The 16,310-nt window shown below is 33.5% G+C and overlaps 5 protein-coding genes across 5 annotated transcripts, besides 4 other annotated features; 1 reads left to right on the top strand and 4 right to left on the bottom strand.

Moving 5' to 3' along the window:
- Positions 1–282: part of a mobile genetic element that runs on past the window's edge.
- A 1,346-nt stretch (positions 283–1,628) lies between these two features.
- Positions 1,629–2,072, bottom strand: TVAGG3_0153560 (uncharacterized protein; the record flags this gene model as incomplete). Its single annotated transcript, XM_051224746.1, has 1 exon — positions 1,629–2,072. A coding segment is annotated over one exon (444 nt), but the record flags the coding sequence as incomplete, so codon positions are not given.
- A 69-nt stretch (positions 2,073–2,141) lies between these two features.
- On the top strand, positions 2,142–2,357 carry TVAGG3_0153550 (uncharacterized protein; the record flags this gene model as incomplete). Its single annotated transcript, XM_001314493.1, has 1 exon — positions 2,142–2,357. The coding sequence occupies one exon, from the start codon at positions 2,142–2,144 to the stop codon at positions 2,355–2,357; it is 216 nt and encodes a 71-aa protein (XP_001314520.1).
- A 30-nt stretch (positions 2,358–2,387) lies between these two features.
- On the bottom strand, positions 2,388–2,624 carry TVAGG3_0153540 (N-acetylmuramoyl-l-alanine amidase family; the record flags this gene model as incomplete). The annotated part of the gene is made up of 1 exon (XM_001314492.1): positions 2,388–2,624. The coding sequence occupies one exon, from the start codon at positions 2,622–2,624 to the stop codon at positions 2,388–2,390; it is 237 nt and encodes a 78-aa protein (XP_001314519.1).
- A 10,021-nt stretch (positions 2,625–12,645) lies between these two features.
- Positions 12,646–12,856: a mobile genetic element.
- Positions 12,857–12,859: 3 nt separating this feature from the next.
- Positions 12,860–13,684: a mobile genetic element.
- An 841-nt stretch (positions 13,685–14,525) lies between these two features.
- On the bottom strand, positions 14,526–14,762 carry TVAGG3_0153510 (uncharacterized protein; the record flags this gene model as incomplete). Its single annotated transcript, XM_001314491.1, has 1 exon — positions 14,526–14,762. The coding sequence occupies one exon, from the start codon at positions 14,760–14,762 to the stop codon at positions 14,526–14,528; it is 237 nt and encodes a 78-aa protein (XP_001314518.1).
- A 707-nt stretch (positions 14,763–15,469) lies between these two features.
- Positions 15,470–15,919, bottom strand: TVAGG3_0153500 (uncharacterized protein; the record flags this gene model as incomplete). Its single annotated transcript, XM_051224745.1, has 1 exon — positions 15,470–15,919. The coding sequence occupies one exon, from the start codon at positions 15,917–15,919 to the stop codon at positions 15,470–15,472; it is 450 nt and encodes a 149-aa protein (XP_051109731.1).
- Positions 15,920–16,198: 279 nt separating this feature from the next.
- Positions 16,199–16,310: part of a mobile genetic element that runs on past the window's edge.

The following is a 16,310-nucleotide window of genomic DNA, read 5'->3' as shown; positions in this document are numbered from 1 at the left end:
CTTGATTGTATTATATAATTCTTTATACATTAAAAAGTTTTTTAAATAATCTTCTGCTTCTTCTTGTGATAAATAAATAATTGGAATTTTGATTAAATGCTTTAAAGATTCAAATGTATCATCTGAAGGTGAACCTGAACGGTTGATATAAATTAACACATGTGAATGGGGGGAAGTGTTAGCAATAATGATAATTTGTTTTAATATCGTTAATGTTTTACCTTTATTTTGTTTACCAATTGCTGCAGTGATTGAATTTAAGTAACATTCAGAATATGGAATTTTCATTAATTTTTCCTTAGATAGAGCATTTCTATTATCACTCAATGCTTCATTAATCATATCATCTACGTATGTATTATATACTCCTGCTAATTCTTCATAAGGGGTGGATGAATTTAAATCCATTTAATCAAAAATAAATTTATAATTTTAAACATTTCTATTCATCAATATTTCATCATATGAACTTCTATACTGTGGTGGTGTACCTGTTGGATGATATTTCAAACCTTCATCCGGTGTCCATGTCCAATACGTAGTCCTAGTAAACCAAACCTGAGGAGGATTTGTCACCTTTGAACAGTAAGTGTCATTTTCACCCTGAATGATTGGATAAGCTTTCACTTGTACTGTAACTTGTGAGTTGAAAGTTTCTAATCCATCAAAGAATATACCCGCTCCATCACGTTGAACTGGAATAGTGCATAAGAATGAAGTTTGGTCTTTCCATGTTCTAGCTAATGGCGTGCCATCATCTGCATTCAGTGGTCTAGTTAATGAGTCCTCGTATTCTTCTGTGCATTCATTCACTCCATCTAAATCAGAAGCTTGAAGCATACGTGTAAAGAATATGTCGCCCACTGTGGTCATCGCTTGATCGGGGAAGTTTCTGGAATCTATAGTGACCTGAAGACCTCGAAGCATTGGATTTTCTAAAACCGTTCTTTGCATTGCATTCTTCGGAAATGTTAACACAACATCTGTAACATTATGAAGAGCGTATGAGAAATCTGAGCTAATACCTTCAGGAGTGATGCAACCTCCATTTAGTGAACGAACGTCAATATGTTGAGCTGGAATCATGAATGGATCTTCCTTACTGAATAAACGTGGTATTGCTTTAACTGATTCTTCAATTAAACCGTATCCTGGTGTAATGCATTTATCCTCTAAAACTTCCATCTTTGTGCATGAAATAATAACGTCATCAACTGTTGCGTCAGCAGATGTAGCGGCTAAGCTGTAATTAATTTGGCAGGAAGTCCGATTTGTTGGAATTTGCGATCATATTTATAAACATGATTCATAATCTTTTCATAATTTTCATCAGTTATCTTTTCATAAACGTAATTTTGTAAATCAGCAACTCTTAACGGGTCAACCTGACAAAATACTAAAGTATCCCTGAAAACATAATATTTAAGAATGATTTCACCAAATGATTTAGGATAATCATCGAACGCCTGAAATGCTAACAAATCATTTACCGGAATAATCATATCAAAAGTGATATCAACTTCTTTATTTGCGTTCTTGAAAACTTCTGAAGGGTCAATATATTTACCACATACTGAGTTATCATATTTTTGAACATTATTATATAACGAATGAACAAACTTTTTAACTTTCCTTTCTGATTTTGGTTTATATGTTGCAAATGCGAAAGATTCACGGGCGCAATCCATTTGAAGATAACCAGCATCACCTCTTTCGGTTTCTACTTCTAATTGTTTAAAGCTTTGATTTGATGATTTGTAACCAACGAATAAACGCATGCATTTAAAAGCGGCATCACATGTGAAAGCTTTATTTGAAACTAGAGTTGCTTTAACTTTGCGTTTAATATATGTGTCACCTAATTGGTTCACATCATGAGCCGGATTTGTAATTCTTAAATGAGTTTGTTTATCATCAAAATATGGAGCATCAGAGTCATAGCATGAACTTTCAAGTTCTCTATAATATCTTCTACCGTCATTCTTTGCGAATATTTCATTTATCTTTTCGAATGAATGAAACACATTTCCATTAATCGGTTTAGTGTTTGGCACCAAATAGTTAGTCGTCATTTATTAATAAATAAAAAATCAAAATTAAAAGATGAAAATGAATTTTTAATTTTAATGAAATAATCAACTATGGCTGCAGGATTCTTTAAGAAACTGTGGGATAAAGTAAAAAGAGGAGCGCATAAAGTTTGGGAAACAATGAAGAAAGGAGCAAATTGGATATTTAAGAATAAAGAAGCAATTAGTGACGTTGCTGAATCAATAACGCCAAAAGCTGCCCCAATAAGAGAAATTTTAAATAAAGGAGAAAAAGTTTATCAAAGACTACAACCGATACTAAGATAAAAATAATTTTAAAATATATTTATTTTTCCACTATCTACCTCCTATTTTATTAAGTATTCCTTCAGCTATTCCACCAATTGCGTTACCTGCTTGTGCTCCCATTGCCGGATTACCTGCTTTAGTACCTAATACTCCACCTATGATAGTTCCTGCCGTTTTCGCTACTGGTGCCAAAAAGTTTGCAACGGGTTTAATAATATTTTTATGAACCCAACCTGCAGCTTTCTTAATTCCATCCCATAATTTTTTAAAGAATCCTGCCGCCATTTCTGATTTAATATTAATTAAAAATATATTTCATCACTTATATTCTAATTTTTATTTAATGATAAATGAAACCGATTTTAAAAATAAATGAAACAGAGGAAGAAATAAATGAAAATGTTCAACAAAAAATAAACGTTGTTAAACCAATTACTGAAATAAAAATTTTTTCATCTGTTGAAGAATTTAATGACTATTATGCTAATAATAAAAAATTATTTGAAGAATTGACAACATGTAAATTGAATAAAATGTTTAAAGTTGATGGATTCAAAATTTCAAAAATAAAGGGGGTGGTTAGTTTGAAATCTATTCCTCAATCAAGAATCACCTCATTAATGAAAATTGATGATTTAACAAAAAGAATAGAAGAGATTGAAGAAAGAATGAATCAAATAATTGATTTCATAAATTCAAATAATCATTAGTTTCTTAAAGTTTATTTTTTTATTTCATTATGATTCCATTCAGGATTTAAACAATGTTTAATTAATCGCGGAATATCTGACATCATCTATATATATAGCTTCTTTTATAAAAGATAAAAAATAAATTATTTTAAAATTAATATTAATTTTTTAATGTGTTTATTTTTTATTTCATTATGTATGGGCTGAGTGTAAATGTCTTACAATTTTCAAAATTTTCAAATCTTGATTTATTCAAAAACGTAAGAATAAAAACCGTAAGAATCATACATTTTTTACTTCATATGTCAAAAAAAATGATACAAAATCGTTCAATATTGTATGAATTCTTACGTTTACAAAAAAAGTCACACAACCCATCCACATATACTACTAATATACGATTTGTGAAAAAGTCTTCACATGCGAGTTATGCTTGTCGATCTGAGTTTTAAGCATTTTTGTATAACTAATTTCGTGAAAAATTCGATTTTCGAAAATATATTATTTAAATTATCGTAATGGTTGGATTTTAAGTGTAGCATTCGAATTTCATTAAGTTTGTAATTATGTGGCGGATGATTTATGAGTTTGTATGCTTAATTTAAAAAAAATCGTTTCTAAGTCAGAGATATGTATTACAATGGATTAACCAAGAGTGGGTCGTACCCAAATTTGTTATGAAAAAAGTGAAAAACCCATTTTTGCAGTGGTGGCGGTTTTGCAAAAATGGGTTTTTCGCCATAACTCATTAATTTTTTAATAAACCATACCTGATCTTTTGGGGGCAGATGCTCATGGCTAATAAGCATAACATATATCAAATTCGGCAGAATCTAGTTTTATGTATATCTTATATAACTTAATGAGGTCCAAAAAAATATTTATATAGACTTAATTATAGATAGGGCATATACTATATAGTGTTTTAAACGCATATCAGATGAGAACTCTTAAATAACACATACTAGACACACTGAGCATTATCAATTACAGATCAATATAGGTTTTTGAGGGTATTAATGTATTAAGATGTCATATGCCATATGAGTATGAGAGTTTATAGCTGTGTATATATGAATATATTAAGTTCTGAGAGTGTCGAAATTATGAATATGAATTACATGTGTTTAGATAGGCATAATATGTGTGATGCATTTTAATATGTGTGAATATGTATATTCTGGATGTGAAAATGTAAATAAACAATATTTTAATAGAATAAGAATAAGAATTATCTCAGAAAGACCGGGAAGGGGGTCCTTTCTCAAGGTCAGGGCCCCCTTCTAGTCTTTCTGGTGCCAAAAGGAGTGGCTTTTGCCAGTATTGCCGCTCCTTCCGGCATCATCTTTGCATTTCGCAATTGTCGCGGCAAGTGCATTCTGGCACCACAGGTGCACTTGCCGCGACCTATAATTGCGAGTGTCTGCTGCTCAGCCCCGGATTCGCAGCAGACACTCGCAATGCGAAAAAAAGTTCGCCAGAAAGACCGGGAATGGGGTCCTTTCTCAAGGTCAGGGCCCCCTTCTGGTCTTTCTGGGCTGTATTTGTACTATGGAAGCTGAGTCTCGTGGAAAAAAGTCCGGAATCTAGAAGATCTCCCGAGACTCAGCAGTAGGGATTGTAAACGAAGCCCTAGCCTTTGCTATGGCCAGAGCCTATAGTTTGAGGTCTTTCAGGGCTGAGTTTTGATGAAAATCTCCATCATGATGGAGATAAGGTCAAAACTCGGCCCTGAGGATTGTAATTGCTGGCTCTAGCCATTGCTGAGGCCAGAGCTTCGTATTTTCTACTTCCCAGGGCCGGATTCCGCTCCTGCCGCCCGGGATAAGGGCGGCATTTGGGAAAACCGGCCCTGGGGAATGTAAGCGAAGCTCTGGCCTGTGCTAGGGCCAGAGCCTGTATCTGTATGTCTTTCAGGGCCGAGTTTCGACGAGAACATCCATCATCGACGAAACTCGGCCCTGGGGATTAAATGTGCAGGCTCTAGCCTCAGGAAAGGCCAGAGCTTCGTAGGGACATTCTCTCGGGACTGAGTTCCTCTCCGGCCGCCCCGAATCAGGGCGGTCTTTGAGGAAGCCGGCCCCGAGGATGGTATGCGAAGCTCTGGCTTTTCCTGAGGCCAGAGCTTGTAATTTTCATTCAAAGCCAAGTTCCTCTCGGATCGTGCCTAATGAGGACGACCGTCGAGGAACTTGGCTTTGAGGAGATGAATTGTGAGCTCTGGCCTCGATGAAAGCCAGAGTTTTTAAGGGAATGTTTTGATGGGATGAGCCTATGCTCAGTAAGCTCGTCCCATCAAAACATTCGTTTAAAAATTGAATTAAAAATTATCGTATGCATTGAAAAATTAAAACAATAAATATGAATAAGAATACTATATAATAAGAATATGATAAAATAAACATAAAATTGAATAAAAATTTCCAAAAAAAATTCAAAATTTGAAATTTGAAAGAAAAAATTACAATTTTGATATGAAAAATAGAGATTTGAAAAAATCTATATTCGAATAGTATGAGTATTTAGAATCTTAATGAGAAATAAAGTATATTAGAGGAAGTTTAGAAATATTTTGATATTGTAATATTAATATAATGAAGTATTCGAACAAAGGAGTTTTCAATTACAATATACTATGACAGTATATTGTAATTGTAAACTCCTTTGGAAAAACAAATTTCGAATGTGACATTCGTGCCACAAAGTGAAAGCTTTTCTCGAAAGGAGTTTACAAATGCAATATAATAGGATAGACTATTGCATTTGTAAACTCCTTTGGAAAAACAAATTTCGAATGTGACATTCGTGCCACAAAGTGAAAGCTTTTCTCGAAAGGAGTTTACAAATGCAATATAATAGGATAGACTATTGCATTTGTAAACTCCTTTGGAAAAACAAATTTCGAATGTGACATTCGTGCCACAAAGTGAAAGCTTTTCTCGAAAGGAGTTTACAAATGCAATATAATAGGATAGACTATTGCATTTGTAAACTCCTTTCGAGAAACAAATTTCGAATGTGACATTGAAAACAAAAACCGCACCAAATTCACGATTTGTGCCCATATTTGCAGGGTCTTATCACTGGACCCTGCAAATATGGGCACAATCCGAGAATGTTGCTTTCGATGTCGCATCGAAAACAAAAAGTGCACGTAATTCACGATTTGTGCCCATATTTGCAGGGTCTTATCACTAGACCCTGCAAATATGGGCACACTTCGAAAAATTACAATTCATTATTTGAATCAGATTTAATGTAATCATATATATTTGAAATAAACTAACACATATACTATACAACATCTGTACATATAATTTGGGAAAAAATGAAAAGAATGTGCGTGATGTTCTGTCTAAAACATAAATAGATAGCACATCACGCACACTCAAGACATAATAAAGACGTCCTATAAATATGAACGTCTTTACTATGACTTCACCCCGGGATAACCTCGATGCAAGGAAAAGTGGAGCAATCCACACAATTACTCCACAATTCAAGTTCATGTAAGGATAAAATATTAAATATTCTATCCTTACATGAACTATTCCTTGCTTCGAGGTTTTAGTTTCAGATTGTGCGTGCCATCCAATCCTAAGCACAAACGGATTGCATGGCATGCACATATATACCATAAGAATGATATCACACAAATTTTATTACCATAATACGATTTTTTTGGTTTAATAAGATGAGATTTAAAAAACTCAGCTATACTCATTTTGTTGTACAAAATATATATCAATCATATAAAAACCTAATAATATTATTCCATTTTCTGAAAATATTTTATATTTATTGAAATTCGTGAAATATCTTGATCAAATTTCATAATTCTCACAAAAACACATTGAATTCATATGAGCATAGTTATGTAAATATATGATATAGTAATAAAATTGTATATCTCAATTTCATTTCAAATCTGAATGTGATGCTCAAAGCATATAAGAGATAGAAACTTATTAATTGTGAAATATGTGGGTACTAGACAAGTGTATTTTATCTGTGATATTATCTCAAAATTTGATAAGATATCAAATAATAACTTACACAATATACTTCAAGACTCAAAAAATAATATAAAAGCAGAACCTTATAGATGAGTTATGATATATTGCCGTTTCAGTTTTTAATTTTATCCAATATTCGCAAAGTACCCATTTTTGCAGTAACCGCCGCCACTGCAAAGGGACGAACTTTAAATTGAATGGTCAATTTAAAGCAAGTATTCAATTTTTTGGTCAATTTAAAGCAATGAATGAGAAAAACTTTGAGCTTAGGGCTAATGAAGGTTTTTACAACGTAGATAGATAGACAAATGTATATGTCATCATTTCTATGAGTATGGTAGATTTCTATAAAAAGTGAGTGCAATATCACATTGCATTTCGAAACATGAGAGAAATAAGCATATATATACGTTATTACATATATATCTATATGCTATTCTATATTATTACAATGTTAAAATAAGAAAAGCTCTAAGAGTCTCATTTGAAATATAATCTATGTTATTTTTATATAACAATTATCAATGAGAATGTAAATTATATTTGATTAGACGATAAATGATGAATTGACTTAATTATTTATGATTAGACATGTGTGAATAGAAAAATTTGTTAACATTTATGAAAATAATGTGTTTTGATTGACATTACATTTGTGCTTAGTGAAATATTGCTATTATATTGCATTTGTATGTGTAAATTAGGAAAACTCGCACTTTTTCACTTGAATGTGATTCATTGAATTTCAATTCAAGAAAGGAGTTTACAAATGCAGAGTATTGTTATTTTACCCTGCATTTGTAAACTCCTTTCTCGAATATCTTCATTTCTTTTAATTATAAATATCACATTCTGTATAAAACTCCTCAAATATCCTCAATTTCCCATTACAATAATAAATAACCATTTTCTATATTTCTTAAATTTCTCTAATCCTTAATTTTCTTATCAAATTTGTTATTTTTTCAATAATTTTTAAAATTTTCTATTATTTTTGGAAATTTTTATTTAATTTTGTGAGAAATTTATTCAATTCTTATTATATAATAATATTATTCAAAATTATTGTTGTAATTTTTCAATGATTACGATAATTTTTAATTCAATTTTTAATCGAATGTTTTGATGGGACGAGCTTACTGATCATAGGCTCATCCCATCAAAACATTCCCTTAAAAACTCTGGCTTTCATCGAGGCCAGAGCTCACAATTCATCTCCTCAAAGCCAAGTTCCTCGACGGTCGTCCTCATTAGGCACGATCCGAGAGGAACTTGGCTCTTCATTAAAATCACAAGCTCTGGCCATTGCTAAGGCCAGAGCTTCGCAAACCATCCTCGGGGCCGGTTTCCTCAAAGACCGCCCTGATTCGGGGCGGCCGGAGAGGAATCCAGCCCCGAGAGAATGTCCATACGAAGCTCTGGCCTAAGCAGTGGCCAGAGCCTGCACAATTCATCCTCAGGGCCGAGTTTTGTGCTGATCGTCGATCATGTCGACGATCACGCAAAGACTCGGCCCTGAAAGACATACAAATACAGGCTCTGGCCCTAACAAAGGCCAGGGCTTCGCTTACAGTGCTCAGGAACGAGTTCCCTGAGATTGTCCAGATCACGGACACTTCTCAGCGGAACTCGCACCTGAGCAGCTTAAAATACGAAGCTCTGGCCTCAGCAGAGGTCAGAGCTTGCAAATACGATTCTTAAGGCCGAGCCTGAACGAGATCGTCCTTATGTTGGATGGTTTCATCGAGACTCGGCCCTAAAAGATAGAAATATCCAAGCTCTGACTCTACTAAGATCAGAGCCTGGAAATACAATCAAATGAGTTTATTGGGAAATCATTACAAAACAAAACCTAGAAAGGAACCCTTTCTCATGGTTAGGGTTGCTTTCTAGGCTTTATTGTAATGATTGGAGCGGCTTTTATCCATATTGCCGCTCCTTCCCGCATTGCATTTCAGTAACATTAAAAGCTGGGACAAGTGCAATTTAGATTGACAATTGCACTTGTCACAGCATATAATTGCGCATATATACTGCTTCTTTCATTAGAAGCAGTATATATGCGCAATGAGAGTGAGATTGCTGCAGAAAGTCGAGAAAAGGGCCCTTTCTCAAGGTTAGGACCCCTTTCTCGACTTTCTTGTCCTATAAAATCTTATATAATTCTCTTTTATTCTACCCTTTCCCCTTCACATGCTTATAAATGTCACTTTTTTATTTAATGGAGTGGGTTTTGCTAACTCCTTATCTACCCACTCCCAGCCCTATTTGAGTTTATGAACAAACTCAAATAGGGCTGATAAATAAAAAATAATATGATAAAGGTCGCCTATCTTTATTAGATAGGCGACCAAATTTCAAATTTCTCAGAAATACGATAAAATTATATAATAATGGCAGCCACATATTTACATGTGGCTGCCATTCGATATTTACCTTGCTTTAAGCTTGTTTTTTCAGGTGGCTTCAATGAATTTTGATGCCATCTGAAAAAACAAGTTTCAAGCAAGGTAAATCAAAAATTTACCAAATACTACATGCAAAAGTCTCTTGGCTTTTGTTTTTGAGTGCGACTGCCAAATTGTTTTGGTAGTCCCATTCAAAAACAAAAGCCAAGAGACTTTTACATGTATAAATATGACAAGCCTTCACAAACAAGGCTTGTCATATTAAAATTTACGAAAAATTTCTTACATTAAATTTAGAGCTCATATTATATAACAGACCAATACACACGCAACTACACATATATACATCACATATACTATACCTTAATATTTTATAACTCATACGCTCAAAAACCTTATACTTGTCGAATACTGAATCTGATTGAACTACTCATATGCTCATATAGACTCAACACATATAGAATATATAATAGCTCCCTATATAGAATGTGCGCCGCTTATATAAATATATCATTCCCCTATATTGATACAAATTATTCACAATACAAGTTCATCAAAGTGTGCTTTTTCATATTCTCTCATGTATATGTGATCTATAAGGTATATATTTTATCCTCATATAGTTTTTAAAGGTATAAAATGATTTTTTGGTTTTCGATGTCGTGAATAATCTGAGTTCAAAAAATAGATTTCCCTCATTCATATATAAAAAGATACCTTATATATAAGCGCTTCTACTATATTAAACACAAAGACCACAAGCTCCTGTATAAAAAGTTATAAGCAAAAAACGAACCGTCAGGTGGTGAAAGTCAGTTCACCTCGTATAGCCCCCCAGGGCTTCGCTTTAAATACTCAGGGCCGGCTTTCTCAAATGCCGTCCTGATCTAGGGCGGCAGGAGAGGAATCCGGCCCTGGGAACATCCAAATACGAAGCTCTGGCCCTAGCAAAGGCCAGGGCTTCGCTTTAAATCCACAGGGCCGGCTTCTCCAAATGCCGCCCTTATCCCGGGCGGCAGGAGAGGAATCCGGCCCTGAAAGACATACAAATACAGGCTCTGGCCCTAGCAAAGGCCAGGGCTTCGCTTTAAATACTCAGGGCCGGCTTTCTCAAATGCCGTCCTGATCTAGGGCGGCAGGAGAGGAATCCGGCCCTGAGAACATCCAAATACGAAGCTCTGGCCCTAGCAAAGGCCAGAGCCTACAAATACAATCCTCAGGGCCGATTTTGAGGGAAATCGTCCACATCATTGACGATCTCCTCTCATTTCGGCCCTGAAAGAAAAAAATACACAGGCTATGACCTCTGCTAAGGCCATAGCCTCGCTTACAATCTACTTTGCCGAATCTCGGGAGATCCTCCAAATCACGGCGCTTCTCCCTGAGATTCGGCAAAAGCATTTAAAATACAGCTACTGAAAGCCAAGAAGGGGGTCCTGACCTCGAGAAAGGGCCCCCTTCTTGGTCTTTCTGAGGAACTTTGGTTCGCATTGCGGGCGTCTGCTGCATCTTTGGACTGGAGCAGCAGACACTCGCAATTTTGGATCATCACAAGTGCATTTGTGATTGAAGAATGCACTTGCGATGACTTTGGTGCAATTTCGAGAGAATTCTCTATTGATCATGATAAGTGCACTATAGCATCATATGTGCACTTACCATGATCAATAGACTTATTCTCTCGCTGCATTCGCCGAAAGAACAAGAAGACATTCGCAATCACATCTCAACTTGAATAAAACTCTAATATTTCTTTATAATAGTACTCTACTCATTCATAAACTCACCAATAATATATCGTGACACAATTTTTATATTCATATTTCGATATTTGAATTAGTTATATAAGATGTCATACTATAAGTTGTGAGATATTCATATATTATATATATAATATTGTTATATGAAGGCTATATAATATGCGCATAAGAATATTTGATCTAAATATTGACTTTTGATAAATTTATAATGTGAATAACTTGGGTCCAAAAATATTTTCCATTCATTGCTACACGTTTAGATGCGCACATATATAGCGCATCTGCCCCTAAAAGATCATGTCTGAATATCAACCTTTGCCGCTGCATACTGTTCAAAAGGACAATCGTGGTATGGAAAAATTCACCTCACATGGTATCGTCTCCGTCAACATAGTACATGCCGTCAATGTAGAACAATTGTCCTTGGTTTACTGAGTATCCGTCCTTAGCAATTTAGTAGACCAATTCTCTATATTTCAATTGTTTTTCTTTTTTGAATTCTTGGCGGGGTATACATCGAAGACTTCCTTGTATTCTTTGTTGCACCTATTGTAATGCATGAAAAAGGGGTTCATATCATGTTTGCCACTTTACATTTGTAAACTAATTTTTTAAAGACTAAGATATAAATGCAAAGTTCCCGTATAAATCATTTTTTACCTTCAATACCAAATTGTTAATTCATTTGAAAAGAAAATAATTGTAATTAAAAATCACTTAATTATTCTTTATATTAAATAATTGATTCATCCATTTAGTATGTCCAAATTATTTTGATTATAAATACAAATAATAAAACTTGGAATATCTTTTAAAATTTTGAATAATATCCATTAAATAGCAATTTTATAAGACAGGTTTCTTCATTGAAAATTTCAAAAATTAAAAAAATGAGCTCATTTTTATCAGATCATTAATTATTTTCATTAATATTTGAATACTTTTCTTAAAAAATTTGAATGTATGCAGATTTTTTTGATTATTTATTTTAAAATGGAAGAAATTCAAAATCTGTTTGATAATCCAATGGATATTATTTATTTCCAACTCACTGGTATACTAGAAGATCAGGTTTTAAGAGTAATCCGAGAGAAATATGATATTTATATCAAGAATCGAAAAGTTTCACTTGCTTCATTATCAAAAGAATTACATATTGGTAAGAAAAAGCTCAAGAAGATATTTTCTGCTTTAAAATTCGAATTGAAACCACAAAGCAGACAGAAAAAAGAAACAACACCCGAAATACTTGAAAAAGTATTAACAACAAAAGTATGCTTCGATGTAGGTTACAAAAGAATTAAGGATTCATATTTTATTAGCGATAATTTACAAAATTTCCAAGATCAATATTTGTTTATACATCATAAAAAATCATATAAAAGCACGATAACGAATATGTAGCTCAATATAATAATCAAATCTGGCACGAGTAGGTGACAAAAGTGCATACTCTTAAATTAACCTTAAATGTTGATTTTTCGATATTTTCGGTATTAACCTTATTGTAAATTTTTCCGGTGATAAATTTATCACACTGAGGTTATTTTTCCGGTGAGATTTTTAACCTTGATTTAATGAAATTAATATATATAAATTTTATTATTTTTAATTTCGAATGAGTATAATAAAATATTTTTTTATATCGTCATAACTCTCATCACTGTTGTGATTCCAAATGCGATTATTAAGGTTCAAGTCGCTAATGTTTTGAATGAAGATAGAGCAGTAAGAATTCTTACAAGGGCAGGTAATCAGATTGTTGAGCAAAGAGCTTCAAAACACGATGAATGTTTGAAATTAATTCAACACATTTTGGAAATTGTCGAAAGCCGAAGGATTGAACCTAATGTCCTTATTCCATCTTTGAAGGCAATATTAAATTTGGCACAAAGAAGTTTAAAGGAAGAGTAAGCAAGATTAGATAATTTGGACTTTTTTTAAAATTAATGAATAAACAGTATATTTTTGAAGTGTAAGCTTATTTACCTGAAGCTATATTACTTAATATAACATTCAAAGTATTATTGCTATTTATTGGAGAACAAATTTATGTAATTTTCACATGAAAATTGATAAATTTGTATTTCCTTATGATAATCAACTTTTGTATTTGTAGAGAGTCTCCCTGCATGATATCAAGACTTGGCTATAAGTCTTTATCCATTTTTGAAAATTGTATTGTAAATTGTAAGAATTTCTGAATACTACTACTATAAAATATAATTGCTTATCTATGTATATTCTCCCTGCATGATATCAAGACTTGGCTATTAGTCTTTATCCATTTTTGAAAATTGTATTGTAAATTGTAAGAATTTCTGAATACTACTACTATAAAATATAATTGCTTATCTATGTATATTCTCCCTGCATGATATCAAGACTTGGCTATAAGTCTCTATTCATTATGAGTATGACCCCATTTTTTTTACAAAAAGTGCCGAATTGCAACTTTGTCCCAATCTCAATCTGGCACACAGATTTAAAGTACGTTAAAATTAATGATACAGAATTTTTAATTTGATTTCATTTATAAAAATTGATTATGATGTATTGCCTAAGAAGGAAATGAAATTTACATCGCATGCCTTTAGGCATGCAATCTCAAAAGTTGAATCAACTCCACATACAATCATTACCGACAACGGAACCGAATTTGGCGATAAAGAATTTCGGCAATTCTGTGTGGATCATAATATTCAGCATAATTCAACGCCGCCATACACACCTGAGGAAAATGGAAATGTGGAGAGAAATTGGCAAACTCTCTTCAAAACAAACCCAGGTGTAGACACGATTGAGTTTAAACCACATGTAATCAAAGAATACAATACGATATGGAAGCACAATTCATTAGAAAAAAATTTCGGAAGAAAATTAACTCCAGAACAAGCCCGGAATGAAGGACAAAAGTGGTAACAATTGTTCAAAAAAGAAGATAAAGATGTTGCATATAAATTGAAGTTAGTATACATATGTTGCGTACTGTGGCACTGCGCACCTACTTACCCATTATATGTGAATTTGACACTTTACAAAACCGTTAACGTACATTTTACAACACAAACGACAACACTAACTTAACCTTAAATATTTATAAAGCCGCCAACCACTTCACCTCACTACTGTAAAAAATAAACGTTCTCACTTACAAAAGTATTGCAACTCCTCCCATTGCTGTGCTTCACTAACGACTTCACTAACGACTTCACACGTATGAAAACATAGCACAAAAATAAATTTAGGTGAAGTGGTGAGATCTCACCTCTTTTTTCACCTGTTTTTTCACCCTGTTGAATTCATTGCTTTATAACTCTCTTCCTTTCTCCAACTCTTCTAACTTCTTCCTAAGTTCAGCAATGTTGTCCTCATGAAGTTTAATCTTTCTCAAAATTCCTTCTTTATCTAATGGTTGCTTTATCTTTCTAAACTGAACTCTACCATCCTTCATAGTATGAATGTAAAAACCTTCTGGAATAGTTCCTGATTTAATGTATTCTACCAAAAACTTTTGTTTCATTGCTTCAGTGATTTTATTTGTCATTTTACTCTAAGGTGAAGCTAGCACAGCGATAATGGATTTCATGACTTTTTAGTATTTCATGCAATCTTAACAGATAGCCTTACAAGTACTTCCAGTGTCCCTAGCTGTCCCTCCTTTTTATATAACTCCATGACATTTATAATCTCGCGAAACTTAACAGGTAGCATAACAGATTAAAATCAGATGAGGTTTTGAACCAAAATTTCTAAGCAACGTTGTCAAGGATTTTGAGGAACTAGGGACAAAGTGTGGCAAAGTCCAAGATTTAATTTATCTTCATCTGTTTCATCAGCTATCTCATCTAATATGCCAATATTTTATTCATAACTCGTGGCAAACCCACTAACTTTCATTATGTTCATCTGCATGCTTCATCTGATAGAAAGTATGACTTTCATTAACTCTGTGAGATAATGAAAACTACTAGGGACAGAGACCATGGCAAAGTTTATGACTTTCATTATTTCCAGAACTTAATGAAAACTACTAGGGACAGAGACCATGGCAAAGTTCATGATTTAATTTATTCTCTCACTAACAACAAACACAAACTCCAACACTAACATCAAGTACTAACTTCAGCACAAATGACAAACACTAACAACAAACACAAACTCCAACACTAACGACAAGTACTAACTTCAGCACAAATGACAAACACTAACAACAAACACAAACTCCAACACTAACGACAAAAATAAATGTCCTCACTTCTTAACAAAGTAATATGTGCTTCTTACACCACCATAGCTCAAACGTTTCTTTTCAAACATCGATTGAAACTTATTTTGAGCCATTGGCTTTAGTCTCTTTTTCTTCAAATACGCCAAGAAATCTTCTTCACATCTTTTCACCTCATAGCCTTCTTTAAACTCCTCCTTGTTAAGTTCTATGAAATCCTTTATAACATTCTTTGTTGCAATGGCTTCTTCACGAACGACATCGTGAACTATTTCATCATTGCATTCATGTATGACCTCCTCACTGTTCTCATGAACTATTTCAACACTGTTCTCATGAACGACCTCCTTACTGTCTTTCATAAGCGTTTCAAAGTCTCCTTTACTCATTACTTCAATCTCATGCTGTTCACAGTAGTACTTAAACTCACTGTATATGTCTTTGTTGTATGTTATATTGCTTCCCATGTACTCCATGAATTTTTCAAGCACTTCCTCATAATTCACTGTTTCTTTCTTTCCACGACCTTCTAATATCATACTTGCTTCGTAAATATAACTTCTTGCAGAACCGTCTCGCTTTCTACTTCTCTTCACAAATTCTCTCATCTTGCCGCCAAATACATTTGAACTACATGCAAAGAATTCATTCTCCTTCGCAAATTCTTTATATCTTCTGTAGCACTCTGTACAATTCCATCCGGATACAAACTTTTCATAGAACTCCTCGTAAAACATTTGGTAAGGTGTTTTGTTCATTTCTATGAGTTCTTGTTTAGCCCTGGTGAATGGTATCTTCCTTACATCAAATTCACTTAAATCTTTCTTCATGAAGTACGTCAGTAAGTTTGAATAAAACTCTTCATTA

Source organism: Trichomonas vaginalis, chromosome IV (assembly GCF_026262505.1).
Source record: "Trichomonas vaginalis G3 chromosome IV, whole genome shotgun sequence".
NCBI lineage: Eukaryota > Parabasalia > Trichomonadida > Trichomonadidae > Trichomonas > Trichomonas vaginalis.
This window is presented reverse-complemented; position numbering and strand designations above follow the sequence as displayed.